This window comes from Chlorocebus sabaeus, chromosome 16 (assembly GCF_047675955.1).
Source record: "Chlorocebus sabaeus isolate Y175 chromosome 16, mChlSab1.0.hap1, whole genome shotgun sequence".
Lineage (NCBI taxonomy): Eukaryota > Metazoa > Chordata > Mammalia > Primates > Cercopithecidae > Chlorocebus > Chlorocebus sabaeus.
This window is the reverse complement of record NC_132919.1, coordinates 69,643,274-69,668,825: the sequence shown is the minus strand read 5'-3', so window position 1 is coordinate 69,668,825 and position 25,552 is coordinate 69,643,274. Positions and strand designations below refer to the sequence as shown.

General features: G+C 54.2%; 2 protein-coding genes across 6 annotated transcripts in view; both read right to left on the bottom strand.

Moving 5' to 3' along the window:
* LOC103243427 (zinc finger protein 385C) overlaps window positions 1-9,945 on the bottom strand; it is a 67,987-nt gene extending 58,042 nt beyond the window's left edge. Inside the window, exon 1 of the mRNA XM_073005306.1 lies at window positions 9,859-9,945. The gene's annotated coding sequence lies outside the window, so the exon portion shown is untranslated. The remainder of the gene's footprint in view (window positions 1-9,858) is intronic.
* A 3,118-nt stretch (window positions 9,946-13,063) lies between these two features.
* On the bottom strand, window positions 13,064-25,203 carry DHX58 (DExH-box helicase 58). Of its 5 annotated transcripts, none has more exons than XM_008012663.3 (13): window positions 25,091-25,203; window positions 24,195-24,363; window positions 23,764-23,965; window positions 23,190-23,380; window positions 21,376-21,492; window positions 20,080-20,206; window positions 19,716-19,907; window positions 17,853-18,106; window positions 17,123-17,272; window positions 16,869-17,030; window positions 15,717-15,907; window positions 13,961-14,057; window positions 13,064-13,697 (listed from the first exon to the last, which is right to left on the bottom strand). In XM_008012663.3, the coding sequence occupies exons 2-13, from the start codon at window positions 24,360-24,362 to the stop codon at window positions 13,512-13,514; spliced, it is 2,037 nt and encodes a 678-aa protein (XP_008010854.2). In that variant the 5' UTR covers window position 24,363; window positions 25,091-25,203; the 3' UTR covers window positions 13,064-13,511. The 5 variants fall into 5 exon arrangements, with proteins under 5 accessions (XP_008010854.2, XP_008010856.2, XP_008010855.2 ...); XM_008012665.3 differs by having other exon boundaries at window positions 24,216-24,363; XM_008012664.3 differs by lacking the exon at window positions 25,091-25,203 and adding an exon at window positions 24,583-24,738.
* Between the last annotated feature and the right edge of the window lie 349 nt (window positions 25,204-25,552).

The window sequence follows — 25,552 nt, the reverse complement described above, 5'->3', positions numbered from 1 at the left end:
AAGGAGAAACCCCCAACGGAAACACCCCAGTTCTTGGTCTCAACTCTGTGCAAACTCCGAGTGGCCACAGCCTGGGTGTTGTGGGGAAGGGCTCCAAGCTGCCTCAAATACCAGGAGCAGGGAGCTAAGAGTGTGGGAACGGCAGCGAGGGCATTCTGGGTGTTGGGGGAGGGCTGTGGCGGGATCCTGGGGAGCGGGACAGAGATTACCCTGCCCTTTTTTAACCCCATACTCTATCTGTAACCTGTCGCCCAGGCTGGAGTGCAGTGGTGTGATCACAGCTCACTGCACCCTTGACCTCCTGGCCTCAAGCGATCCTCCCGCCTTGGCCTCTGAACGCACTGTGACTACAGGCACACATGTCACCACGCCTGGCCCAGTTCACTTCTCTTTACCACCTGGATGGGCAGAACAGCCTCCTCACTGGCCTCCCTGCCTCTACTTCCCCACTTCCTCTCCCTCCCAGTCCCATCTTCACACAGCCAGAGGGAGACTATTAAAAGGGCAGCTCTCCAGCCTGGGCAACATGGCAAGACTCCATCTCTACAAAAAATACAAAAATTAGCCGGGTATGGTGGTGCATGCCTATAGTCCCAGCTACTCGGGAGGCTGAGGTGGGAGGATAGCTTGAACCTGGGAGGTCGGGGCTGCAGTGAGCCATGATCACACCACCGCACTCCAGCCTGGGGGACAGAATAAGACCCTGTCAATAAATAAATAAATAAATAAATAAATAAATAAATAAATAAATAAAAATAAAGGCAAATCTGATCACACCATGCTCCGGGATAAAAGCTCCAAAAGCTTCACCCTTTGCTTTAGGAGAATGCTTGCCCCAGCCTGGAAGATCCAGGCCATTCCTCTTCCCCAGGCCCTTCTCTCGCAGTCCACCCCTTCCACCTGATCCCTCCCACAGATTAACTGAGATATAAATACAACTCTCCACCTAAAAATATTACGGGTAGAAGTAACACTGAGGATAGCTAGAACTGGATATAAGAAAACTCATTATTGACTAAAATGCACACAAGAATCAAATATTGACCATGAATCTTTTTTTTGGTTTTAATTTAAATCTTCCAAAATGGGATGGGGTTACCCAGTCAATCACACAAGCTCTCATGTCAAGAGCTTGCAGCCCCCACACTGATGGGTGCCTCCAATCTCAGCAGCAAAATGTACACGGAATTGATGCCGATGAAAACAGTTTCAGTAAAATTACAATGGAATGAAAAACATGGACATTTGTTTAACTGTACCACATGGGAAAAACAAAACTCTGATCAAAGAATTAAGTTGGATAAATAGAGTTCAAGTTGGAGAACACCTTCTTAAAACATTTTCAGTGTTGGTATGTTTTGGTTTAAAATGTTTGCATTCGGCCGGGCGCGGTGGCTCAAGCCTGTAATCCCAGCACTTTGGGAGGCTGAGACGGGCAGATCACAAGGTCAGGAGATCGAGACCATCCTGGCTAACACGGTGAAACCCCGTCTCTACTAAAAAATACAAAAAACTAGCCGGGCGAGGTGGCGGGTGCCTGTAGTCCCAGCTACTTGGGAGGCTGAGGCAGGAGAATGGCATAAACCTGGGAGGCGGAGCTTGCAGTGAGCTGAGATCCAGCCACTGCACTCCAGTCTGGGTGACAGAGCGAGACTCCGTCTCAAAAATAAAAAAAATAAAAAAAATAAAAAAATAAATAAATAAAATGTTTGCATTCAAAACATCCTTAGGGTCAAAATATCCATAGTGGTTAAAATATCCTGTGCCCCTCCGATCTGTTTCCTGTGACTCCCCACCTTCTAGCCACACTGGGCTCTTTCTGTCCCTGGAGCACAGCGAGCTACCCCTCACTTGGGAGCTTTCTCAAAGCCTGTTCTCTCTGCCTTGAGTGCTCTTTTCCTTCTGACCCCTCCCTCCTCCTTCTCATGGCTGATATTTAACTATCACCTCGGAGACACGCCTTCCTGCATCACTCTCTCTAGGGTAGATTTCCTTCCTTCCCATTTCCTCTTATTCTCTTTTTTTTTTTTTTTTTTTTTTTTTTTGAGAGGGAGTCTCGCTCTGTTGCCCAGGCTGGAGTGCAATTGCGTGATCTTGGCTCACTGCAATCTCCGCCTTCTGGGTTCAAGCGATTCTCCTGCCTCATCCTCCCGAGTAGCTGGGATTATAGGCATGCACCAACATGCCTGGCTAATTTTTGTATTTTTAGTTAGTGACAGGGTTTCACCATGTTGGCCAGGCTGGTCTCGAACTCCTGACCCCAAGTGATCCGCCCGCCTTGGTCTCCCAAAGTGCTGGGATTACAGATGTAAGCCACCACACCCGGCCTCTTATTCCCTCTTGAGAACCCATCTTGTTCCCTCTTGGAACCCTGTCTCGTTACTCCTTGAATTCCCAGGGCAGAGGCTAGCAAGTATAACACATAGTAGGTGCTCAACAAATATTGGTTAAATGAATGAGTAAATCAATGTCACTGGGGTGAGAGCTAGGACAGTAGGCTGGGGCTTGGGGGTAAGGGCTGGGACAGGGTAGAGACACACCCACTTACTCATGACATCAAGTTCCAGGGAAGCCCATTTCAGTGGGAGAACAAAGAAAAGACTGGCTGCATGGTGGCATTACAGGCATGAGCCTGTAATCTTAGCACTTTGGGAGGCTGAGGCAGGAGGATCGCTTGAGCCCGGGAGTTTGAGACCAATCTGGGCAACAGAGGGAGACCCCTGTCTCTACAAAATATGTAACAAAATTATCCAGGTGTGTGCCTATAGTCCCAGCAATTCGTGAGGCTCTGGGCTGAAGGCTGGGGTGGGAGGATTGCTTGGGCCTGGGAGGCGGAGGCTGCAGTGAGCTATTATCGCGCCATTGCACTCCAGCCTGGGTGGCAGAGCAAGACTTCATCTCAAACTTAAAAGAAAAGAGGAGACAAAACCAGTCCTGCTCCTGATTTTTGCCCTATGGCCAGCTTCCCAAGGGTGAGGCCCATGTGCCAACTGGACAGCTCCCCTTCCACCCCTTCATCTGGGCCACCTCCTTGGGGCTTGGCTCCCACATGTGGCTTCAGGCCAGGCTATTTGGGGAAACTTCCTGATCCCCCCCTCTGGCCTCTCCACCCCCACACTTCATCTTGCAGACCCAGAATAGCTGTCCCCAGTCTCAACCTAGGGAGAGTCTCATTCCCAATTAGCACCCAGAAGGTTGAAACCATCTCTAAAAGCTTCTTGTGTCCCTCTCCCCTCAGGAAGCTGCTAACTAGGACAGCAAATTTCAGAATAGGGTCACAAGAATGCTACCTGTCCCTACATTCACCTCCCAGTCAGAGACACGGGCCAGGAGTCTTGGTGTGTGAAGGTAGAGGAGATTTGGGTGAGGGGGAGATTCAGCGACAGTCGGGGGTGACTGCAGCCTGTGACTCTTTCAGTCAAAAGAGCAGCTCCAGCAAGGTCCGGCGAAGAGTCCTGGCTGTGAGGAGTGAGGAGACCCAGGTTCAAGTCCAGGTTCTGCTAGAAGATTGACTCTGAGAAAGTTCCTTTGCTCTATGAGCTTTCATCATCTACAAAAAGAACTTTGATCTTGGCCAGGCACAGAGGCTCATGCCGGTCATCTTAGCATTTTGGGAGGCCGAGGTGGGTGGATCTCCTGAGCTCAGGAGTTTGAGACCAGCCTGGACAACATGGCGAAACCCTGTCTCTACCAAAAATACAGAAAATTAGCTGGGTGTGGTGGCACGTGCCTGTAATCCTAGCTACTCAGGAGGCTGAGGCATGAGAATCTTGTGAACCTGGGAAGGGGAGGTTGCAGTGAGGTGAGATTGCGCCACTGCACTCCAGCCTGGGCAACAGAGCAAGCGAGACTCATGTCAAAAAAAAAAAAAAAGAATTTTGATCTCCGCAGGTGCTCATAGAATGGGATGAGGCAGTTCTGTATACTGCAAAGTTCTGTATAAAATCAGGGGATAGGAGGCCCCTTGGGGTCCCAGGGAGATTGTTCTGGAGATGGATTCTTGCAGGGGACCAGAGCCCATTTGAGAATTCTTCCTCTGCTGAAGTCTCACTGGAAGACTGGCTCAAGCCTCTGCCAACAGGGAGAGTAGGTAGGCTCCTCCCACATTCCAAAGATCACACCCCATGTGTCCCTCTTTAGGAACCCCTAGAAAACCCAAGGGTTCCTGTTCCCAATGCCTTTTCCTGGCAGTTCCTCTCCTGTCAGCAGGGGGTAGGGGAGTGTCCCATCCCCATCCTGCCCTCCAGGACCAGAGCACTCAACTTTGGAGCTGAGGAGGGGATCAGCTGGCATCACATGTGAGGCTGAGCAGAGCTGAAATCAGAATGGGAGAGAAGTCTGTGGCTTGGGATGTAGGAGAGACATCGGGGACCGGCGGGTGGGTCCTGGGAAGGCTGGACAGGGCAGGGGAGCAAGGCCGAAGCTGGGTCTGGCCTCTTGCCTGGGCATCTAAGGTGAGACGAAGGACCTGTGGAGTCAGTCCTTGCTCCACCCAAGGAAATCTTAGTCAAATAAACAAACAGCCAACACAGCGGCTCCTGTGCGAGAAGCCAAGAAGCCGTGGGAGTGATAGGGAGGCCACAGAGGTGGGGAGGCCAGGAGAGGGCAGGGAGGCTGTTTAAACAGGCCCCTTGGCCTGGGGCAGTTGGCAGAAATATTTGGAACAGGGTGGGGAACACAGTCGTGGTTTGGAGCAGGAAGCTGGGGCCTGGGGTGGGTGGGCTGAGCTTGGCTCCTTCCAGGAGAAAGAAAAGTGTCGATTCAGCCCCACTCTGGTCAACGCCTCCTCTGAGGGAGACTCCAAGTCCCAGCGCCCTTCCCTCAGTTCAAGGTCAATCAGGTCAACCAGACAGACAAGGGGCTCTATCCCTTATCTCCCAGATGGCTCTGGACCCCCAGCCCTGCTCCCAGGCCTATGACCCCGGGCCTCGTCACTGAAGAATGTTTCAGTCTGGAGCTGAAACCTCAGAGTTCTCAACAGAGGAGTTGGAGGGGATGAGCCATCAGCTCTCTCTTTTTTTTTTTTTTTTTGAGAGAGAGGGTCTCACTCTGTCATCCAGACTGGAGTGCAGTGGCATGATCTCGGCTCACTGCAACCTGCACCTCCCAGGCTCAGGTAATTCTCCTGCCTCAGCCTCCCAAGTACCTGGGATTATAGGCACCCATCACCATGTCAGGCTAATTTTTTGTACTTTTTTTAGCAGAGATGAGGTTTTACCATGTTGGCCAGGCTGATTTCTAACTCCTGACCTCAAGCAATCCACCCACCTTGGCCTCCCAAAGTGCTGGGATTACAGGTGTGAGTCACTGCTCCTGACCCATCCACTCTCCTTAGGACATGATATTCCCTTTCTTGCCTCCTTGCCTGGCAGTGGAGGGGCCCAGAAGTGATTGTGGTCCCCTGGGAGGCATTATCACCTTCTTTTTTTTTTGAGATAGAGTTTCACATTTGTTGCCCAGGCTGGAGTGCAATGGTGCAATTTTGGCTTGCTGCAACCTCTGCCTCCCAGGTCCAAACGACTTTCCCACCTCAGCCTCCCAAGTGGTTGGGATGACAGGCGTGTGTCACCACGCCCGGCTAATTTTGTATTTTTAGTAGAGATGGGGGTTCGCCATGTTGGCCAGGCTGGTTTCGAACTTCTGACCTCAGGTGATCCACCTACCTCAGCCTCCCAAAGTGCTGGTATTACAGGCGTGAGCCACTATGCCTGGCTGTCACCTTCTTTTAGGACTCTTGGCTGTCCTTTTCCTGAGACTCTTCAAGAGACTGAGGCAGAAAGTCAGAGGGATACACGTCCAGACTGACAGGCAGAGATAGAGAGAGGTGAAGATACAGCAAGTCCCACCCAGAGATAGCCACGCAGTCAGACACTAAGAGTGGGAGTGTGAGAAAGAGGGACAGAGAGAGAAGGGGTAGACAGAGGAGGCAGAGAAAAAGGAAGAAGAGAAGACAAAGAGAGAAAGACTCACAGAAAAAGAGCCAACGGGTAGAGAGGAGAGACACAGATAGCAAAGGACAGGGTCAGGAGAGGGGAAAGGACAGAGATGGCAGGCACGCAGGAGGCTCAGGGCCAGACACACTCTAGGCGGAAGCAGAAAGGCTCACGAGAACTACACAAGAACAGACGGCCTCAGGATCCAGAGACACTCTCCTGGGAGATGTGGGGGAGCCAAAGTGCTGGGGGGTCGAGCCCCACTGGGGGTGGTCTCACCAGGGCAATGCTGCCGCCTCCTGTTCCCAAAGCTGAACCAACCGCTGCCGGCGTCTGGCCCCCAGCCACCCTCTAGTAAGCCAACCCTTGGCCACTGGAGCCAGCAGGTCACCCAAGGTGAATGAAAAGTCACCAATAAGGGACAGTGAAAGTGTGACTGGGGGTGTGGGTGTCACAAGCCGTGTGTGTCAGGGTGGGTCTGCAAGGGTGGCCACACCCCAGATTGCACCTGGGGTGGGATTTAGGAGCGCTCAATCCTCTACACAGACCTCTGGGAGTTAGGGCAGGCGGGCATGCGCACCTGAGTGAGTTTGTGAGTGTGTGTCCATGTGTGTGTGTCCAGTTCCATTAAGAGCCTCACGATGCTAATGAGGCCAAGGTGGCAGGCTGTTCCTCAAATAGCCCAATCGGAAGCGATGAGTGAGCAGAGAGAGCCACCACAAAGGTTTTGTGCCTCTGTTCTGAACAGACGGCGTGTCCAGGTGCCACAGGGCACTCGACTACAGTCAACACCAGCGTGCCATTCATTCCCGCTGGGAATGACCCCCACCGCCTGGCCAGCTGACCCCACACTCTCCCCTGTCCCAAGCCCAAACTCCAAACTCATGGGAGAACCCACATGATAGACACATGGCCCCTCCTCTGCTGCAGGCGCAGCTCCCTCTGAGAAGGGCAGCTGGAGGGATGGTAGGGTCCAACCCTGGATTTCCCCCAGGCTAGCTTCCATCCCGCCTGCTGCTGTGGCCCCATTTAGTTCCCTCCTTGCTCCTGGGGTCCAGTGACCCACACCCTCATCACACACAGGAGAGAAGTAATCTCTCCTCCCCAGCCCTTCTCTCTCAAGTATCACAGGACATTTAAAAAAAATTGTCCCAGTTTTGTGGTGGATAATGAGGTCAGGAGGCCCACGGGGGAACTGCTTGTTGGTGACAACTGACAATCTTCATTTCACCTTGAAACTCCTTCCTGGTCCAGGTAAGCATGTTCTAAGCCCGGTTTTATGGGGGTGCTGTTCTACTGGGGGACAGGGAGAGTGGGGAAGGAATTAACCAAATGGCAGCTGAAGTCACAGGCCCAGCCAGGCCCACCTGGAACACTCACAGGGCCTGGGGCAAGGGGATAAATGGCGACCCACAGACATATGTCTAAATATTTAAAAGTTATAAATCAAACCAGCAAACTGTGAAATATGTTCTAACCTCTCACCCTGACAAATACACCTTCACTAACAACCTGGAGGACCAGATGCAAATTTGGATTTGTCTGCCTCCTGAGCTTTACGCATCAGAACGGCTCTGTGGAGAGGAGACAGCTCCACTCGCACCCTGGCCACCCCGCTCCCTGCTGCCAGGTCCCGTCTGCACCACAAGGACTCTCGTGCATGTATAAGGACACCCAGTCTCATGTTCTAGCTCCATCCACAGCCCCTGCAAATAGCTGTCCCTTCACTGTCCCTAGGGGTGCACACACTATTGGCATAACTTGTCCTGAGGCGGACAGACCCAGGGAAGAGGCTGGCATGGGCTGGGAGCCAGATGGTGACCATCTGGGCAGGGACCTCCAGAATCACAGGTATGGAGAATGTGGTCTTGGAGGGGACTCACAGTCTTATCCCCTCGGCCCTGCTGATGCCTCATCCCACAGGGAGAGGACTGGCAGCAGGAGGGCCAGAGTGGAGCCTTTGAAAGCCCCCAGCTTAGGGCATGGGCACTCCCTCCCTTGCCCAGGTTTAAGGGTGCTACTGAACTCAGCCTTCCCTGGCAGCCTAGAGATCAGGCCAGGGCCTGAAGCCCTTCTTCCATTGGAGGACAGCTTGGACAATCCCCAAAGAGGACTTTCAGTCACTTGTATTGTTTTTCTTCCTGGAAAAATTTAGTGCGGCTTGATCCCAACTTGTGGATTTCTGGAGGTGGGGAAGGGTTGTGATGACAAGAGGGCATTTTTTTCAGGTTGGGTCTCCAAGCCAGAGCTTGTTCCACTGAGGCACAGCCCCAAGTGAGCTCCTGCTGGTACTGGTCCCTTCCTTGGGCGGGGGCAGGAGGGACTGTCTCCCCCCTACAGAGACACAAGGCAACACAAACAAGGTGACTAAAAGAGGAGGAGGTGAGGGGCCTTGGGCAGCCCAGACAGGTCCAGAGATCCAGGAGCCAGCAGGGGGAAGGGGCTGGTCGGGGGGCATGCAGTAAATGGCACTCTTTCTAGCCAAGCTTAGCTTAAAAAAAAAAAAAAAAAAAAAAACCCTTCCACTCCCCCCTCCCCTGCTTGCCCTCACCCCTGCAGATCGGCTTTGCTGTCCGACACATGAGGGGACACTTGTACTTTCTGAGCCCTCGCCAGGCGCCAGGCACTGTGCTAAGCGCTCTACATGTGTACCCTCATTTTATCCTTGCAGCCACCCTATGAGATGGGTTCTATTATTATCCCCATTTTACAGGTGAGGAAGTGAACTCAAAGAGGTTAAGAAACTCGTTCAAGGTCACGCAGTAGGTAGAGGTGTTAGAACTCAGCTCTAACTGACCCCAAAGCCCCTACTCTTTCCACTAGAGCACATGGCCTCCCAGAAGCAAGAAGCTGGCATGGACCCAGAAGGGATGAAGGTCAGATATGAGAACGACCTTCTGCCTCTGATGGTTTGTGTGGTGGAATAAGGCAATGGAATGGGGAATGTGGACAAACAAGGAAGCCCCCCTCCCCACATTGTCACCTGTGTCTGTCCAAAGGCTTATGATGATCTCAGGAAGGTCCCCGGGGTCCTAGCTGGACCCAGACGGCAATGTCCTGACTTCCTTTTGTTCTACAACGCAGGGTCCTCTGCTCTAGCTCAACCCAGCACCAAGACCCAAAGGCTGCCTCTCCTTAGAGGCTCAGAGCTCTGAGCATCACATTCAAGCTGTCAGCCCAGGTCCTCCTCTTCCAGGAAGCCTTCCTCGAGGTCCTGGGAGGCAGGACCCCTTTCCTACAGCTCAAATCTCAACACTGAGGGTGCAAATGCTCCCCTGTCTACAATAAGGCAACATCTGCGATCATCTTCCCCAGCTAGGTCTGTGACACAGACACAGAAAAGATCTACTGAGTTCCCAGACTTTCTGGGTTCCCTAGGCCATGGGGTAATCCCCTGCTCACTCCCCTGTACCCAGATGTAAATAAATGATGCAGATGCCTTGGGGCTCATTAGAAAACCCAGGCCCCAGCTCAGCTATGCGGCGGCTCTTACCTCATTAGCCCACAGAACAGAAGCCGTTTGGGTCAAGCCATCACCCTCTATGGTGGGGAAGAGGCTGCCCTTGGATGAGGCATGGCGCACTCTCAGTCAACGAGGTTCCTTACTCCGGAGCCCGGTCGTCACCATCCCCAACCTAGACACCCAGAAAGCTGGGTGTCTAATGCCCGGCTCTTTCTTATCCATCCTTTGCAGCCCGCCTGGTATCAGGGATAACGAGCCAGGACCCTCTAACTGCCCCAGAGTTCAGTCCCGCCCAGCAGATGCCCAACGTCGGCGCGCAGAGCCGAGATAGGGATATCCTCACTGTCCCTTGGGGTCCCCCAATTTTGAGGCGAGAGGACCGGACAGGTGGAAGGGGCTGCCTCGTTCTCCCGCGCTGCCCTCGAGGTCCTCGGCGTGGACCAGCCCGCGTCGCCGTCTTACCTGCGGGGCAGAGACGGAGCCCGCCGCGGCCACCTGCTCTCGCCTGGCTGGGAACGCTGCGTGTCGGGCTGGCCGGGAGGGGCGGGGCCCGGCGGGGCAGGGGCGGGGCTGGGAGGGGGAGCCGGGCAGGCCCCTCCTCGAGGCCCCGCCGGTGGGGTGCGCGGGCTCATTCAGGTGGGACGTCCCGGGGAAGCATCTGGGCCACAAGGAGGGCCCGGAGCTCGAGTTCTGAAGGCTGGGAAGTTAGGACTCCGGGGGCTGCGGGGGATGGGTGGAAATCCCCGGCTTCAGACAGCCTTGCCCAGATGCCCTGGAGCCGGTGACTTCATATAAAGCCCCCTCACACGAAGAAGAAAGCTCAGAAACCTCTCCTGGCCTGAGTCCCCTTCCATCTGAGCTCTTCGGGCCTGGCGGGGTGGGTGTGAGACGGGACACTCCTCTAAAGGTAGGGTGCCCTCTCCAGGGCTCAGCTGTTTACGGGCTTAGGCCGCTGAGGGGGCCATTAGGCACCCAGACCATCTTTATCCTCAGCCCATCTCTCTCCCTGCCACACAGCCCCTCCTCCGCCCCCAGCGCCAGCCCAGGTCCCCCAGCTGTCACTGTTTAGCCCTGGAATGACAGGCGTCCTGACTCCGTGAGTCTAGCCACATTCAAGGCCGTTGAGCTTAGCACCCCTGAGCCCCTGCCCCCTCCCTCTGCCCCCAGTCGCTAATTTTATTGACCTGTAAAAGGCACGTTGCTGGCAGGCAGTATACTAACTGAAGGCAAAGTGGGGAGCGGAGGAGCAACTCTCCCCCAGGGGGAGGCAGCTGGAGATGGGACAGGAGGGAGGAGGAAGGAGACTCCTGCATCCAGGGCCAAGGACACTTGGAGAAGAGGAGGAAGGGGGCCTTGGGAAAGAGGGGTACACTGTCTATGGGAGATGGTAGCCAAAAAGACTGGAGCTGGAATTTCAGCCCTCCCTCAGACAAGAGGCCTACAGAAAAAAGAAAATGCTGGGAGAAGAGAGGGTGCATTTCTCATCCACCTGGGGACAGAACCAAGGATGTAGCAGGAGGCAAGGAGGGTAGACGGCAGGAAGGACTGCCATCCTGCTCTCCAATCTCTGCCCTGTCCCCCTCCCTTCCTCTTGAAGGTGCCTCCTGCCTGCTGGGCCTTTTACTACAGAAATAGCCCTTTCCCTGATGAAGCAACCTAGATCTTGCCTTTCTTTTTCTTTCTTGTTAAAATGAGAACAGAAAATTTAGGCCTTTGTAATTTTCCCCACCCCTATGCCTACCTGAGCCCACCCCTCAAATCCTGGATCTCAGCCTCTCCCCAGCCTAGGGGAGATGACCTGAGGGTTAATTGACGGTAGAGAGGGGAACATTGGGGTTGGAAGCTATTATGGGGTAGGGGGAGCAGGAAGCCCTCACACTCTTGATGGGCCTCAAGTTTAGACTGTTGATACTCTTTATGAATAAGGCTTAGGAGAGCTATTAAAAAGGAGTGTTTAAAACTTTTTTTTTTTTTGAGACGGAGTCTTACTCTGTCACCCAGGTTGGAGTGCAGTGGCACGATCTTGGCTCACTGCAAACTCCGTCTCTCAGGTTCGAGCGAGTCTCCTGCCTCAGCCTCCTGAGTAGCTGGGATTACAGGGGCCCACCACTACGCGAGGCTAATTTTTGTAATTTTTAGTAGAGATGGGCTTTCACTGTAATGGCCAGGCTGGTCTCAAACTCCTGACCTCAGGTGATCTGCCTGCCTCAGTCTCCCAAAGTGCTGGAATCATGGGCCACCGCGCCTGGCCTAAAACTTTTAACACTAGGTCAGGCACAGTGGCTCATGCTTGTGATCCCAGTACTTTGGGAGGATCACCTGAGCCCAGGAGTTGGAGACCAGCCTAGGCAACATAGTGAGACCTTGTCTGTACACTGCCTCTCTAACCCCCCAAAATTAGGTGTGGTACATCTGTAGTCCAAGGTACCAGGGAGGTTGAAGTGGGGGGATTTCTTGAGCCTGGGAGGTCGAGGCTGAAGTGAGCCACGATTGCACTATGGCACTCCAGCAGGAACAGAGCGAGTCCTTGTCTCAAAAACAAAATAAGCCGGGCGCGGTGGCTCAAGCCTGTAATCCCAGCACTTTGGGAGGCCGAGACGGGCGGATCACGAGGTCAGAAGATCGAGACCATCCTGGCTAACACAGTGAAACCCCGTCTCTAATAAAACTACAAAAAAAATAGCCGGGCGAGGTGGCGGGCGCCTGTAGTCCCAGCTACTCGGGAGGCTGAGGCAGGAGAATGGCATGAACCCGGGAGGCGGAGCTTGCAGTGAGCTGAGATCCGGCCACTGCACTCCAGCCTGGGCGACAGAGCGAGACTCCGTCTCAAAAAAAAAAAAAAAAAAAAAATAAGAGCAAAAACAAAAAAAAGAAGGCCGGGCCCAGTGGCTCATGCATGTAATCCCAGCACTTTAAGAGGCCAAGATGGGTGGATCACCCGAGCTCAGGAGTTTGAGACCAGCCTGTTGGGCAATGTGGTGAAACCCTGTCTCTACCAAAAATACAAAAATTAGCCAGGCATGGTGGTGGGCACCTGTAGTCCCAGCTACTTGAGAGGCTGAGGCAGGAGGATCACTTGAGCCCCAAAGGCAGAGGTTGCAGTGAGCTGAGATTGCGCCACTGCACTCCAGCCTCGGCGACAGAGTGAGACTGTCTCAAAAAAACCAAACACTTTTAACACTAAAAATTACCACAAAGCAGGTCATTTTATGGGGAAGAGCCAGAGGTATGGATTGCACTGGGGCACCAGGAAACTTTTGTTGTTCTTTGAAAATTCCACTGGAAGAAACAGGACATTTTGAAGGTGATGACTATGTTCATTATCTTGATTGTGGAGGATATGCATGTTAAAACGTATCCAGGCCAGGCATGGTAACTCATGCTTGTAATCTCAGCACGTTGGGAGGCTGAGGCAGGGAGATCGCGTGAGGTCAGGAGTTTGAGACCAACCTGGCCAGCATGGTAAAACCCCATCTCTACTAAAAATACAAAAAATTAGCTGGGCATGGTGGTGGGCACCTGTAATCTGAGTTACTTGGGAGGCTGAGGCAGGAGAATCGCTTGAACTCAGGAGGTGGAGGTTGCAGTGAGCCACGATCGTGCGACTGTACTCCAGGTTGGGCAACAATAGTGAAACTCAGGCTCAAAAAAAAAAAAAAGTACCCAATTGCACACTATACACGCAGTTTATTTTCTACCAATTGTATTTCAACAAAATTAAGATACCACGCATTTTCTATCCCATTTTTTCATTTACTTTTTTGAGGAACCTCAAAAAATAGAAGTGGCCTTGGTAGGGAAGGAATGTCGTGATTCTGAGTACAGTATGGCAAATTATTTTGCCTCAGTTTCCCTAACTCCATCCAGTGCATATGAAAGTGTCTATGTGTGTGCAGCGTAGGTCTGGGCTGAGCTCTGGCCCTCCAGTTGTTTCCCCGTTGCGGGAGCCTAAGCCAGGGTGCCCAGGACTCCTCTGTGGCTGGTGGGCCTGATGCCCACAGCTGGCGATTCAGGAAGGAGGGGCCTGGACCAGGCTGTGTCCCGGGAAAGATCACGGCTGCTGCGGACTCTCCCGCCCCCTACAGCCCGAACCGGGTACTGCAGCAACGAGGTGCTCAGTCCAGGGAGAGGTCCGAAAGGTTCTGGGCACAATGCTGCAGGAAGTCAAAGTCAGGCACGGAGAAGGGCACGCGGGACCACTTTTTGGCCTGGATCCGCCCTTGAGGGGTCTCCAGCAGCATGCTGCGGACTTTCAGCGCTGGCAGCTTCACTGACTTGTAGATCATCTGCAGTCCCCAGATCTGGAGGTGACAGAGAGGGTAGGGTAGGGTCTCTGGCCTCAGACTGGGCTTCTCTCAAGTCGGAATTCCCTGAATACAGGGACTTTTCCTCCCACCTGAGATGTCACAGACTATGGGCTCCCTTAGGCAGGGGCTGTACCTCCCTCTTCAGACTGGAGGCCATGGGGTGGGACTGTCTCCTGTGTCCTAGTGAGGGCTCCCTGAGGGCCTCTGAAGACTGGGGCTGAGGACTCTGGGGCCTGGGACATGGCCCAAGCTCTTACCTCCCCACAGTTCCTGCAGCTGATGACACCCCCAGGTTTCCAGTCCTTGAAGACTTTGTTGATGACCACAGGATCCCTGGAGACGTTATAGTAGATCCTGGAGAGGAAGGGGAGTGGCTACAGCCCTCATTGACCCTCCCCAGCCCCAGATCTCATGCCCTCCTGCCAGCCAAGCCTCTGCCTGGACCTTGGGCCTTCCTGCTGGTCAAGAGGCACCGACTTCCCAGGCCAGGAAATCCAGTCTTCAGTGAGTTCTACCTGTGTGGCCTCCATCGCACGTTCTCTTGTGCCCAGGTTCAAGCCTCAGCATTGGTTACCTGGTCTCACAGTCTCCTAACGGGTCTCTTTGCCTCCATGCTTACTCCCAATCCCAAGCCATCCTTCCACCAACTGCTAGAGTGATCTAAAAATATAAATCTGCCCTGACACTCTGTTCCTTAAAATCTATCCAAGATTCCTAAGAGGAACCTCCTGGATAAAGGCTACACTTACACACCTGACCTTTAAGACCTTCCATGGGCTAGTCCGTCTCTTTCTAAATCTCATTATTCACAGTCCCTTCCATTCAGGTCAACTGGCATCTTTTTTTTTTTTTTTTTTTTTTTTTTTAAGGCAGAGTCTCACTCGATTGCCCAGGCTGGAGTGCAGTAGTGCAATCTTGGCTTGCCTCCCGGGTTCAAGCGATTCTCGTGCCTCAGCCACCCAAGTAGCTGGGATTACAAGCATGGGCCATCAGGCCCAACTAATTTTTTTTTTTTTTTTTTTTTTTTTTTTTGAGGCGGAGTCTCGCTCTGTCGCCCAGGCTGGAGTGCAGTGGCCGGATCTCAGCTCACTGCAAGCTCCGCCTCCCGGGTTCACACCATTCTCCTGCCTCAAGACTCCCGAGTAGCTGGGACTACAGGCGCCCGCCACCTCGCCCGGCTAGATTTTTGTATTTTTTAGTAGAGACGGGGTTTCACCGGGTTAGCCAGGATGGTCTTGATCTCCTGACCTCGTGATCCACCCTCGTGATCCACCCGTCTCGGCCTCCCAAAGTGCTGGGATTACAGACTTGAGCCACCGCGCCCGGCCTGCCCAACTAATTTTTGTATTTTTTTTTTTTAGTAGAGAAGGGGTTTCACCATGTTGGCCAGACTGGTCTTGAACTCCTAACCTCAAGTGATCCACCCACCTCGGCCTCCCAAAGTGTTGGAATTACAGGCGTGAGCCACCGCGCCCGGCTCTCCGTGGTTACCTTCTCATTCACTCAAATTCAAACCAGACCCATTGAGACCTAGCTGAAATGCGACCTCAATTGAGAAAACCTATATGAAGATCCTTGGCACAGTGGCCTGGAACACAGAGGGTGACATAATGAATGGATGGAGGATGGGGGAAGGTTACTGTCTAGGAGACAGAGGATGGGGGATGGCTCAGGGATGGCCAAGCTCTCTTGATATCCTCGGAGTAGGTAGCACCAGAGGGTCAGTGTGTGGTCTTTTGACACTTAGTATCCTGAATTCCAGTTCTTGCTCAACCAGATAGTGGCTGTGGGAATTTGGGCAAGTCACGTAGCCTCTCTGAGCCTCTATTTCCTTGCCTGTAAAATGGAGACAGGGATAAAACCTGTCTAACCAGATTATTGTGAAAATGCAGAATAAGTACTTGCTATAATGCTCTTTAGCTTTCCAAAGCTTCAAAGCACTGTCTGGATGGGAAGGATTCCCAGTCCCTCATCCCATGCCCCCATCCCGATAGCCCCTTCCACAGGTCTCACGAGAAGTTGGGGTTCACGTTGACATGATGGGTGCCCTCCACCTTCCGTAGGTCACTGCCGTGGCCCACAGCCACCATGCAGTTGATGCAGAGTAGCTGCACGTGCTCTACTGGGAACTGCCGCCGCTGGCTCTCCCGCTGGGCTGCCTGGGCCACCCGCTTGGTCAGGGCTGCCTGCTGCAGATCCCGGATCTGGGGTGGGAGGGGACACCAGGCATGACTGGGGCCTAAGAGAACGTTCCTTGGGGGACAAAGGGTTCCCAAAGACCTAAGATAATTTGTACCAGGAGGAGACTTTCCTTAACCCTCCCTGGAGCTTAAAAGAAGCTCTATTGCTGGGTGCAGTGACTCATGCCTGTAATCCCAGCATTTTGGGAGGCCAAGGAGGGTGGATCACAAGGTCAGGAGTTCGAGACCAGCCTGGGCAACATGGCGAAACCCCATCTCTACCAAAAAGACAAAAATTAGCCGGGCATGGTGGCGCACACCTGTAATCCCAGCTACTCAGGAGGCTGAAGCAGGAGAATTGCTTGAGCCCAGGAGGCGGAGATTGTGCCACTGCACTCCAACCTGGGTGACAGAGTGAGACTCCGTCTCGGGGAAAAAAAAGCAGCTGTGGAGAACAACAGTGTGGGTAGTGAGGGGCAACAGTGGGAGGGATAAGCTTTCCTGCTCAATCTTGAAGGATTTTAGGTAAAGCTGCTTCTGTGAATCTGTCATGGGGCATCATTAACAATTATGCTGGGACAACAGGGAGCACCCTGGGCAAGGCAGGATGGTGGTGGCCCTGCCTCAGGGGAAGCGATGATGTAAGTCCTAGTTCTGGGCTTATTTCCTGCACGTGGACTTATCTTGTCCCCTCTGCCTGGTTCCAGAAGGGCTGTAATGCAGCTCTTCCAGATACATAAAGTGTCTCATGGCAAGGATAAATAAAGAGCCTTGGACAAGGCCTGTTCCTAAGGCCTTCTGGAGTCCAGGTATTGCCTTCCCTGGCAGCCCCACTCCTGGCCTCTATCCAACCTTCCCTAGGTGGGCAAAGTTAGCCCTAAGATATAGAGGGGACAGGGGGACATATGTGTGCAGTCTGAAACCTGCCAGGGAGGGGCTGTCTCCTCCCCATCCCTCCCACAGGGCATGCAGGCCGCCTGCAGACCTTGGCCTGGTACTCGGCCTGGTCCATCTTCTGCACAGCAGCCACTGCCTGCTCCATCAGCATCTCCAGCGCCTCGTTGATCAGCTCCCGCTTCAGCTCCCGGCTACCCTCAGTTGCTACAAACGAGTACACACTCTGATCGGCCCGGGCACGGCCTCTGGCCTGGGAAGGGAGACAAGGGGTGTCCTGAGTGGGGCTGGGGCCCCACACAGGATCCTATAAGGGTGCCTGAGTGGAAGGAAATGTGTGAGTACCTGGACCATGGAGATTTCATTGGTCAGGAGCCCATAGCGCACTACCACGTTGCACTGTGGGATGTCCAGCCCCTCCTCTGCCACACTCGTGGCCACCAGAAGGTTCAAGGTTCCATCTCGGAACTTCCGGATTACTTCTTGCTGGTCCGTCTGCAGGGGAAGGGCAGGGAGGAAAAAGAGGCTGGTACATGAGGTGGCTCAGGCTGACTCCACCTGCCAGAGTAGCCTCTCCTGATTCAGCCCTCACTCCTAATCTTGGTCCATCTCCCTGGAGTACTTGAATCCCATCTTTATCCCCAGGTACCCCCAGGATCTTGCCCATCTTCCCAGATAACTCTCCAACCCCTATTTTCCCTAGGGACTCCTAAGGCTCCCTACCCCTCTAGTCTAGGAAAAACTCCCAAGCCATAGCCTTCTCCTGCAAGGGACCCCAGACCTGATCCTCTGCCCTGAGGATCTACAACACCCACCTCTTTCCCTACAAACCTACAGACCCCCATGCCCACCCTTCTGCCCCCAGGGACCCCCAGACTGGGACAGGCTTCAGCACTGGGGATGTCAGTGTCCGCCCCTCTCCCCTAGCTCCTTGCCCCTCTGCCTGGGGACAGTCAACCTTCTCTTTCCACCAGTTCTCCCTGCCTCCACCCCTCTGTGCTGAAGACCCTGTTCCCCACACTTCTCTCCTATGGAATACCCCCCGCAGTGTAGCATCTTTTCCCGAAGCCCACACCTGGGTCATGTGGGTGCTCTGGCTGCTGTTCCCAGCCCCAATCAGTAGCTGGGCCCGAATGTCCACGGTCTGCAGGCCCGGCTCCTGCTGAAGCCAGAGCAGGAGGGAGTGTGCGCTCTTGCGGGTGCGGGTGAAGATGATACCCCGGGGGCTGTCAGAGCTCTTGAACTGCCTTTGCAGGATCTTTTCCAGCATCTCCAGTTTTGGATTCTCTGGGCCATGAGTTGCCAGGTGGGCCAGCACATTCTTATGGTCTGTTGAAAACCCCAAAGAGTTAGCCGGGTGTAGTGGCACATGTCTGTAGTGGCATATGTCTGTAGTCCGAGACACTTGGGAGGCTGAGGGCAGAAGGATTGCTTGAGCCCAGGAGGTCAAGGCTGAAGAGAGCTATGATTGCATCACTGCACTCCAGACTGTGTGCTGTGTAACAGAGTGAGACTCTGTCTGAAAAAAAAAAAAAAAAAGAAGAGAGAAAGAGAGAGAGAGAGAAAGAGAGAAAAGAAAGAAAGAGAAGAAAGAAAGAAAGAAAGAAAGAAAGAAAAAGAAAGAAAGAAGGAAAGAAAGAGAGAGAGAGAGAAAGAAAGAAAGAGAGAGAGAGAGAGAGAGAGAGAGAGAGAGAGAGAAAGAAAGAAAGGCCCCAAAGAGAGGCAGAGGATTCAGATCTTGGAGTGGGGAGGGCACTGGCGGAGGAGGTTCTCACAGGAATAGGACTGCAGGAATGCAGAAGGTGGGGGTGGTGGAAGGATGGAGCTCCTGCTCAACTCCCCCACAGCAGCACCAAGAATACATTTAAGGATGCCCTGGCCGGGTTCATTGGCTCACGCCTGTAATCCCAGCCCTTTGGGAGGGTGAGGTAAGCGGATCACCTAGGTCAGGAGTTCGAGACCAGCCTGACCAATATGGTGAAACCCCGTCTCTACTAAAAATTAGCTGGGCATGGTGATGCACACCTGTAATCCCAGCTACTCCAGTGGCTGAGGCAGGAGAATCGCTTGAACCCAGGAGGGGGAGGTTGTAGTGAGCTGGGATAGTGCCATTGCACTCCAGCCTGGGCAACAGAGCAAGACTCCTCAAACAAACAAACAAACAGGATGCCTCCTACCGAGCCCACTCTCAAGGCCAGCCTCACACCAGGGTCACACAGTACAGAACCTCAGACTAGAACCCTCTTCTTCCCAGTGACCAGGATGACCCTTGAGCTTTTCACTCTGACCTCTGCTACCCAGATCTCTTGAGCCCCAGCCTGTGCTGAGATTTGCAACCTTAAATTTCACCCTCTGACTTTCAGCCTCACTCTCCCAGTCTAAAGGAACCACTCCTAACTAATGTTTTTTAAAAATCTGGGCCGGGCGCAGTGGCTCACACTGTAATCCCAGCACTTTGGGAGGCAGAGGCAGGAGGATCACTTGAGCCCAGGAGTTAGACCAGCCTGGGCAACAAAGCAAGACTCCGCCTCTACAAAAAAAAAAATTTTAATTAGCTGGGAGTGGTGGTGCCCACCTATAGTCCTAACTACTTGGGAGGCTGAAGGGTGAGAATTACTTGAGCCCATTAGGTCGAGGTTGCAGTGAGCTGTGATTGCACAACTGTCCTCTAGCCTGGGCAATAGAGCAAGACCCCGACTGTTTAAAAAAAAAAAAAAGTCAACAATGTGAATTAATTTTAACAACTATGCAAAAACCTTCACAAACGAGGAAACAAATCAGTCCTACCCATGGCCTTGGATTTTGGTTAGAAAAATAGGGTCTCCATCAGTATCCTCGCGGGCACCTTCTCACCTGACTTTGTCCCCTGTGCCCTGGCCTCTGACCTCGCATCCAGGTCCCATCACCGCCGGGCCGGAATCCCCCTCCCGCCCCTCACCATCGAACAGGGCCAGCAGCCGGCGCTCGGCACACAGGATCTGGGTTTTAGTGACATGCTCCCTGTGATAGAAATCCTGCAGCGCAGCCAAGGCATCCACGGCGCGGACGGTGTCATGGATGAGCAGTGCGTCATTGTAGCGCCGCAGGTGAAGTGCGTACACCCGCTGCTCCTGGAGCCCGGCCAAAGCCGCTGCGGGCAGAGGGCATAGTGTCTGAGCGGCCCACAGCCCCGCCCCTGTCCCGCCCCATAGGGCCCTCCCACTCAGACTCCGCCCCTGGAGTGGCTAGGCCTCCGCCCAGGCAGGCCCCGCCCCTGACTCCTCCAGCATCCTCGCCTCCGCCTGAGGGGCTGCCCCTCTCACCAGCCTCGCTCTGCTTCACCACCTGCTGCTCATACATCTGCGTCCCAAAGTTCCGGCTCAACTCAGGCATCTCCAGGTGGTCGTGGACTTGGTCCATGAGCTTCTTCAGCAAGTCCCCAAACGGATCCTGGGCAAGAAGAGAGTTGGAGGGGATTCCCATACACACTGGAGGATGGGCACCCAGTGGGGGTGCTGACCCCAGCGTGTAGCACGCTGCGACTGCCTCAGCCATCTGTCTAAGCTGAGGGATGAGCTCCAGAGGGAGGTCGGCTGGAGTGTGAAGGAGTCCTGCCCTGTCTCACCCACAATGTGCTCTTACCCTTTGGCCTGGGCACGGTGATGCCTAGTGTAAGGTACATGGATGTGCTTTGGTCAAGGAATAGGCTGAGGCAGACATCCGGGCCAGAGTGACTCAGCGAGTTTAGGGGGCAGGCACACACTCCACTTGCTATGTAACCTGTTTGTGTAAGTTCATACTGGACTCTACTGTCAGTAGAAGGTATAACTGCCCTGCTGACGCTGTGCATGGGGCTCGGTTCAGCTCAGCACAGCAGGGCACGCTGGCACGCCCAGAGAGAGAATAATGCTACTAACTCCTGTAAGGGAGAGCCGGTCGCCTTGAAGGTGGGCAGTGGGGAGCCGGGAACCGGCTTGTGCCCAGAGGGAAAGAGTTAAGCTGCTGACCCTGACAGAGCTGGCCTTGCAGGCCAGGGAGTGCAGCTGCAGGCGTGGGGGCAGCAGGAGCCACAGAGCCAGAGCACACAGCCCAGATAAAGGTGGACAGTGTGAGAGAGCTGCTGCTGAGAGAGCTGCTGAATAAAACTACATTTCACCTGCCTATGGCCCCCCAAGTGTTCTTTCAGCTATCTGCTCCCTCCCTCCCTCCAGACCACAGCGTGGGCTCAAACCTGACCCCAAGTGTAACATTTGGTGTAGTTATGGACCTGACACCTAGTCCTTGTCCAGTCCAGTCATAGCAGACACCAGGCCATGTCCATACTGGAGAGGGCTCAGTAGAGCCTCAGCACAAAGTATCCCTGCTCTCTGGTTTCTAGAGCACTCCCCAGCATGTCAGTGCTGTGACAGACACCGGCGGTGCCTTCTGAGTCAATCCAAAGAGCAGGCTGTGGGCATGGGCTGTATCTGCCCCATTTCACAGAAAGGAGAAATTGAGGCTCAGATACATAGCAAGTGACCTGAAGTCACAGAGCCTGTGAGGGCGGAGTCAGGGCCCAAGCCTAGGTGTCCTAACTTGACACCAGCTCCCGCTCTCACGGTGTCCCTGCCCCTACATACCTGGCTGCGCCTGTGGCAGAGGTTGTACTGTTTGCAAGGCTGTTGGCTGTGCTCCTGCAGCCGGGGGCGATAGTTCTGGGGTGACATGATGCACCACGTGTCCAAGTTGGCACAGAGCTGGGGGCAACAGAGAGGACTTTACTGGAAAGGGAGGGTCTGTGGGGACAATGGGCAAACCTTTGGGGCAGGATGGATCCCAGCTGAGGACAGGACAGTGTGGGCCATTGCGGGTGTGGGCATTCGTCTACTCAAATATTGCTCGCCCTCTCTCTGCTAGTCTTGTTCTAGGCACTGGGGATACACAGGAACTCAGATTGGAGTTGGAGAGACAGATAATAAACCAGTAAATAATAATAGAACCGGCCAGGTGCAGTGGCTCACGCCTATAATCCCAGCACTTTGGGAGGCCAAGGCGGGCGGATCACCTGAGGTCAGGAGTTTGAGACCAGCCTGGCCAACATGGTGAAACCTCATCTCTACTAAAAGTACAAAAATTAGCCAAGCATGCTGGCACGCGTCTGTAGTCCCAGCTACTCAGGAGGCTGAGACAGAAGAATCACTTGAACCCGGGAGGTGGAGGTTGCAGTGAGCCAAGATCGTGCCACTGCACTCCAACCTGGCTGACAAAGTGAGACTCAGTCTCAAGAAAAAAAAAAAAAAAAAGAGGCTGGGCATGGTGGCTCACGCCTGGAATCCCAGCACTTTGGGAGGCCGAGGTGGGAGAATCACGAGGTCAGGAGTTTGAGATTAGCGTGGCCAACATGGTGAAACCCCATCTCTACTAAAAATACAAAAAATTAGTTGGGCATAGTGGTATGCGCCTGTAATCCCAGCTACTCAGGAGGCTGAGGCAGGAGAATCACTTGAACCTGGGAGGCGGAGGTTACAAGGAGCCAAGATCATGCCACTGCCCTCCAGCCTGGGCGATAGAGTGAGACTCTTCTCTTTTTTTTTTTTTTTTTTTTTTTTTTTTGAGACGGAGTCTCACTCTGTCGCCCAGGCTCGAGTGCAGTGGCCGGATCTCAGCTCACTGCAAGCTCCACCCCCCAGGTTCATGCCATTCTCCTGCCTCAGCCTCCCGAGTAGCTGGGACTACAGGCGCCCACCACCACGCCCGGCTAATTTTTGTATTTTTTAGTAGAGACGGGGTTTCATCGTGTTAGCCAGGATGGTCTCGATCTCTTGACCTCGTGATCCGCCCGTCTCGGCCTCCCAAAGTGCTGGGATTACAGGCTTGAGCCACCGCGCCTGGCCTCGAGACTCTTCTCAAAAAAAAAAAAAAAAAAAAAAAAGACTAGAACCTTGCAGAGCGCGTTAACAAGCTCTAAAGAGGATAGCACTGGATGACATGACAGAGAGCAGAGGGGGTGATCAGGGAGGACTTTCAAGAGGTGGCATTAAGCTGTTCAATGAACAACAAGGAGGAAGCAGCAGGTAAAGTTCAAAGGGAAGGGCATTCCAGGCAAAAGAAATGGTCAGTGCAAAGGTCACGAGATGGGAACAAGCCCTGCATGTTCAAGATGCAGAAGGCAGGCCAGTGTAGCTGTAGGATGAGCTACAACAGGGAGGGTGCAGGAAATGAGGTGGAGAGGTAGATCATGTGGAACCATAGTAGAGTTGGGAGTTAATTCTTTATGCCACAAGAAACCATTGGAGGCTGGATCTTAGGTGAGGAAGGGGCCAGACACTGCCATGGAGAGCCTGGTAGGACTGGTGGGGATGGGGTAGTGGCAGGGCAGGCAGGGAGGGAGGGAGGGAGGAAGGGAAGTCCCTGGTGGGCCTGCCAGTGGGAGGCCCACAGGGGCCAGGCTGACCTGCAGGACGTGGTCGATGGCCCCATCGAGCTTGGAGGCCCTGCCAGTGCCTGGGGAGGCTGTGAGACCCAGCACCTGGGGTAGGGGCCGTGCCCTCTGGAGTTTAAGTTCTAGGTACCGGCTCATGATGACGTTGTAGACAGTGTCCTTGTGCGTGTGGTGGCACTCATCCACCACGATCAGGGAGAAGGCTGAGGGCACAGGGAGGAAGGCTGTGACCTGTGTTTGCAAAGCCCTTCCTCCCATCAGCTTTCAGGTAGTCCCCACAATCGTCTAAGAATTCCTTCTTCCCTTCACGACTTGCAGCTGCGTCCTAGGATGGAGAGCCAGGCAGGGATGATTTCTCTCCATTTCACAGATTAGTAAACCGAGGCTCAGCTGGGGAAGGGACTTGTCTAAGATCCTATACTATAGCCCGGCCTGTTTCTACTAGAGTGTCTGCTGGGGTTTTGTGAACAGGCAACCCCCCACTCCCACAAAAACTCCCAACACCTTGATTCCGGTGGGTGCCCTGGGGTTGGCGGGAGGAAGTACCCCAGATGCATATCCTTTTCCTCCTGGCCATGGCCCTCACCAGTGAGCTCCACGTGCTCCTCCTCCTCGGGGCTGGTCAGTGCCATCTGCAGAAGCTCTGCTGTGCAGATGAGCAGGTCATGGCACTGGGCCAGGTGGCCAAAGCCAGCACGTGGCCCCATGCCCCCACTCAGTGTTGTCACGGTCCAGCGTCCATCCAGCATGCGCCTGAACTCTTCACCGTGCTGGGTCACCAGGTGCACCTGGAGGTGGAGAATGAGCTGGGAAGAGAAAGCCGAACCTGGGGCCAGGGAAGTGCGGGGGAGGTAAGGTGACCCGCAGGGCATGGCTGGGTACTGAGCCGGGGTGGAAAGACAGGTGAGCTTAGGGATGGCCACAGCAGCTTTGGAGTTCTGGTGGGGACTGAGAGATGCCTAAAGAGCTGAGACCCTGCTTGGTGGTGGGGGAGTGGGGCAGGGACAGACCACTCACCCTGTTGACCAATACAATCACCTTGGCTCCATCCACAGTCTCTAGGTGCCGCTTGGCCACATAAGCAGCCGCCCGGGTCTTCCCAGCCCCCGTGGGCAGCCAGATGATGATATTCTTGCCCTCCAGGGCAGGCATGATCACCTCCCACTGGTAGGGCCGCAGCTCCATTCTGGGAATAGCAGGGGACTCAGACCCACCGGCCCCTCCACCCCTCCCAACTCCTGGCCAGACCAGTTCGTGCAGAGACCTCCCTTTGCCCAGGACTCCACCCCACTTGAAGGAGGTGGGGCAGGACTCCCTCAGAACCCATCAGGACTCTGCTCTGCCCAAAAGTGGGAGGCGGGAGTAACACAGGCTATACCTGCCCCCTGCCCAGCCCCGGTCTCACCTGCTCTAGTTGGTAGGTCTGCCCAGGGCAGTCCCACTTAACTCAGCCTAGTGCTACTGTGCTCAGCTCAGAGACCCGAAATGGAAACTGAAACTGAGGGAAGGAGCCAGCTGAGCCGACTTAGGAATCTCCCATCCCCGCCCCAGGAAAAAGAACCAGTAAAAAAGAACCGTTTGTGCTAACAGTCATCGCCAACTGCCGTGAGTACAAACCCTGGGACGAGTACTGCCGCTGCGCCAGCGCCCTGGCAGGCATGATCACCTCCCATTGGTAGGGCCACAGCTCCATTCTGGGAATGGCAGGGGACTCAGACCCACTGGCCCCTCCACTCATCCCAACTCCTGGCCAGACTGGTCGGTACAGAGACCTCCCTTTGCCCAGGACTCCACCACACTTGAGGGAGGTGGGGGAGGACACCCTCAAAACCCTTCAGGAGACTGCTCTGGCCAAAAGGTGGGGGTGGGAGTAACATAGGCTACACCTGCCCCCTGCTCAGCCCGGGTCTCACCTGCACCACCAGGTAGGCCTGCCCAGGGTGGCCCTGTTTAGCTCAGCCTGGTGCCGCTGTGCTCAGCGCAGACGGCAGAAATCGGAAATGGAAACTGAAACTGAGGGGAGGAGCCAGCTGAGCCGATTTAGGAATCTCCCATCCCTGCCCGAGAAAAAGCCCCATGTGTGCTAACAGGGAAGCACTCTTTCACTGCTACGGGATCCTCTACGCTTTGGCCCTTTTGCAGTCTGTTGTAACCACGTCCACCCAGGTTAAGGTTAAGTCAGGAAGTTCTGACCCCTGCTGCCCTGGCATCTGGATCAGGAGCAGCCTGGAGGAGGGAAGAGGTGGGGGGCTGCAGCCAGGTAGGTCTGCCCGACTAGAGCAGGTGAGACCTGGGCTGCGCAGGGGGCAGGTGTAGCACAGGACCAGGTCTGAGGCTTGCTGGGGACAGCAGCCTCCAGTTTGCAAGAGGTCCCT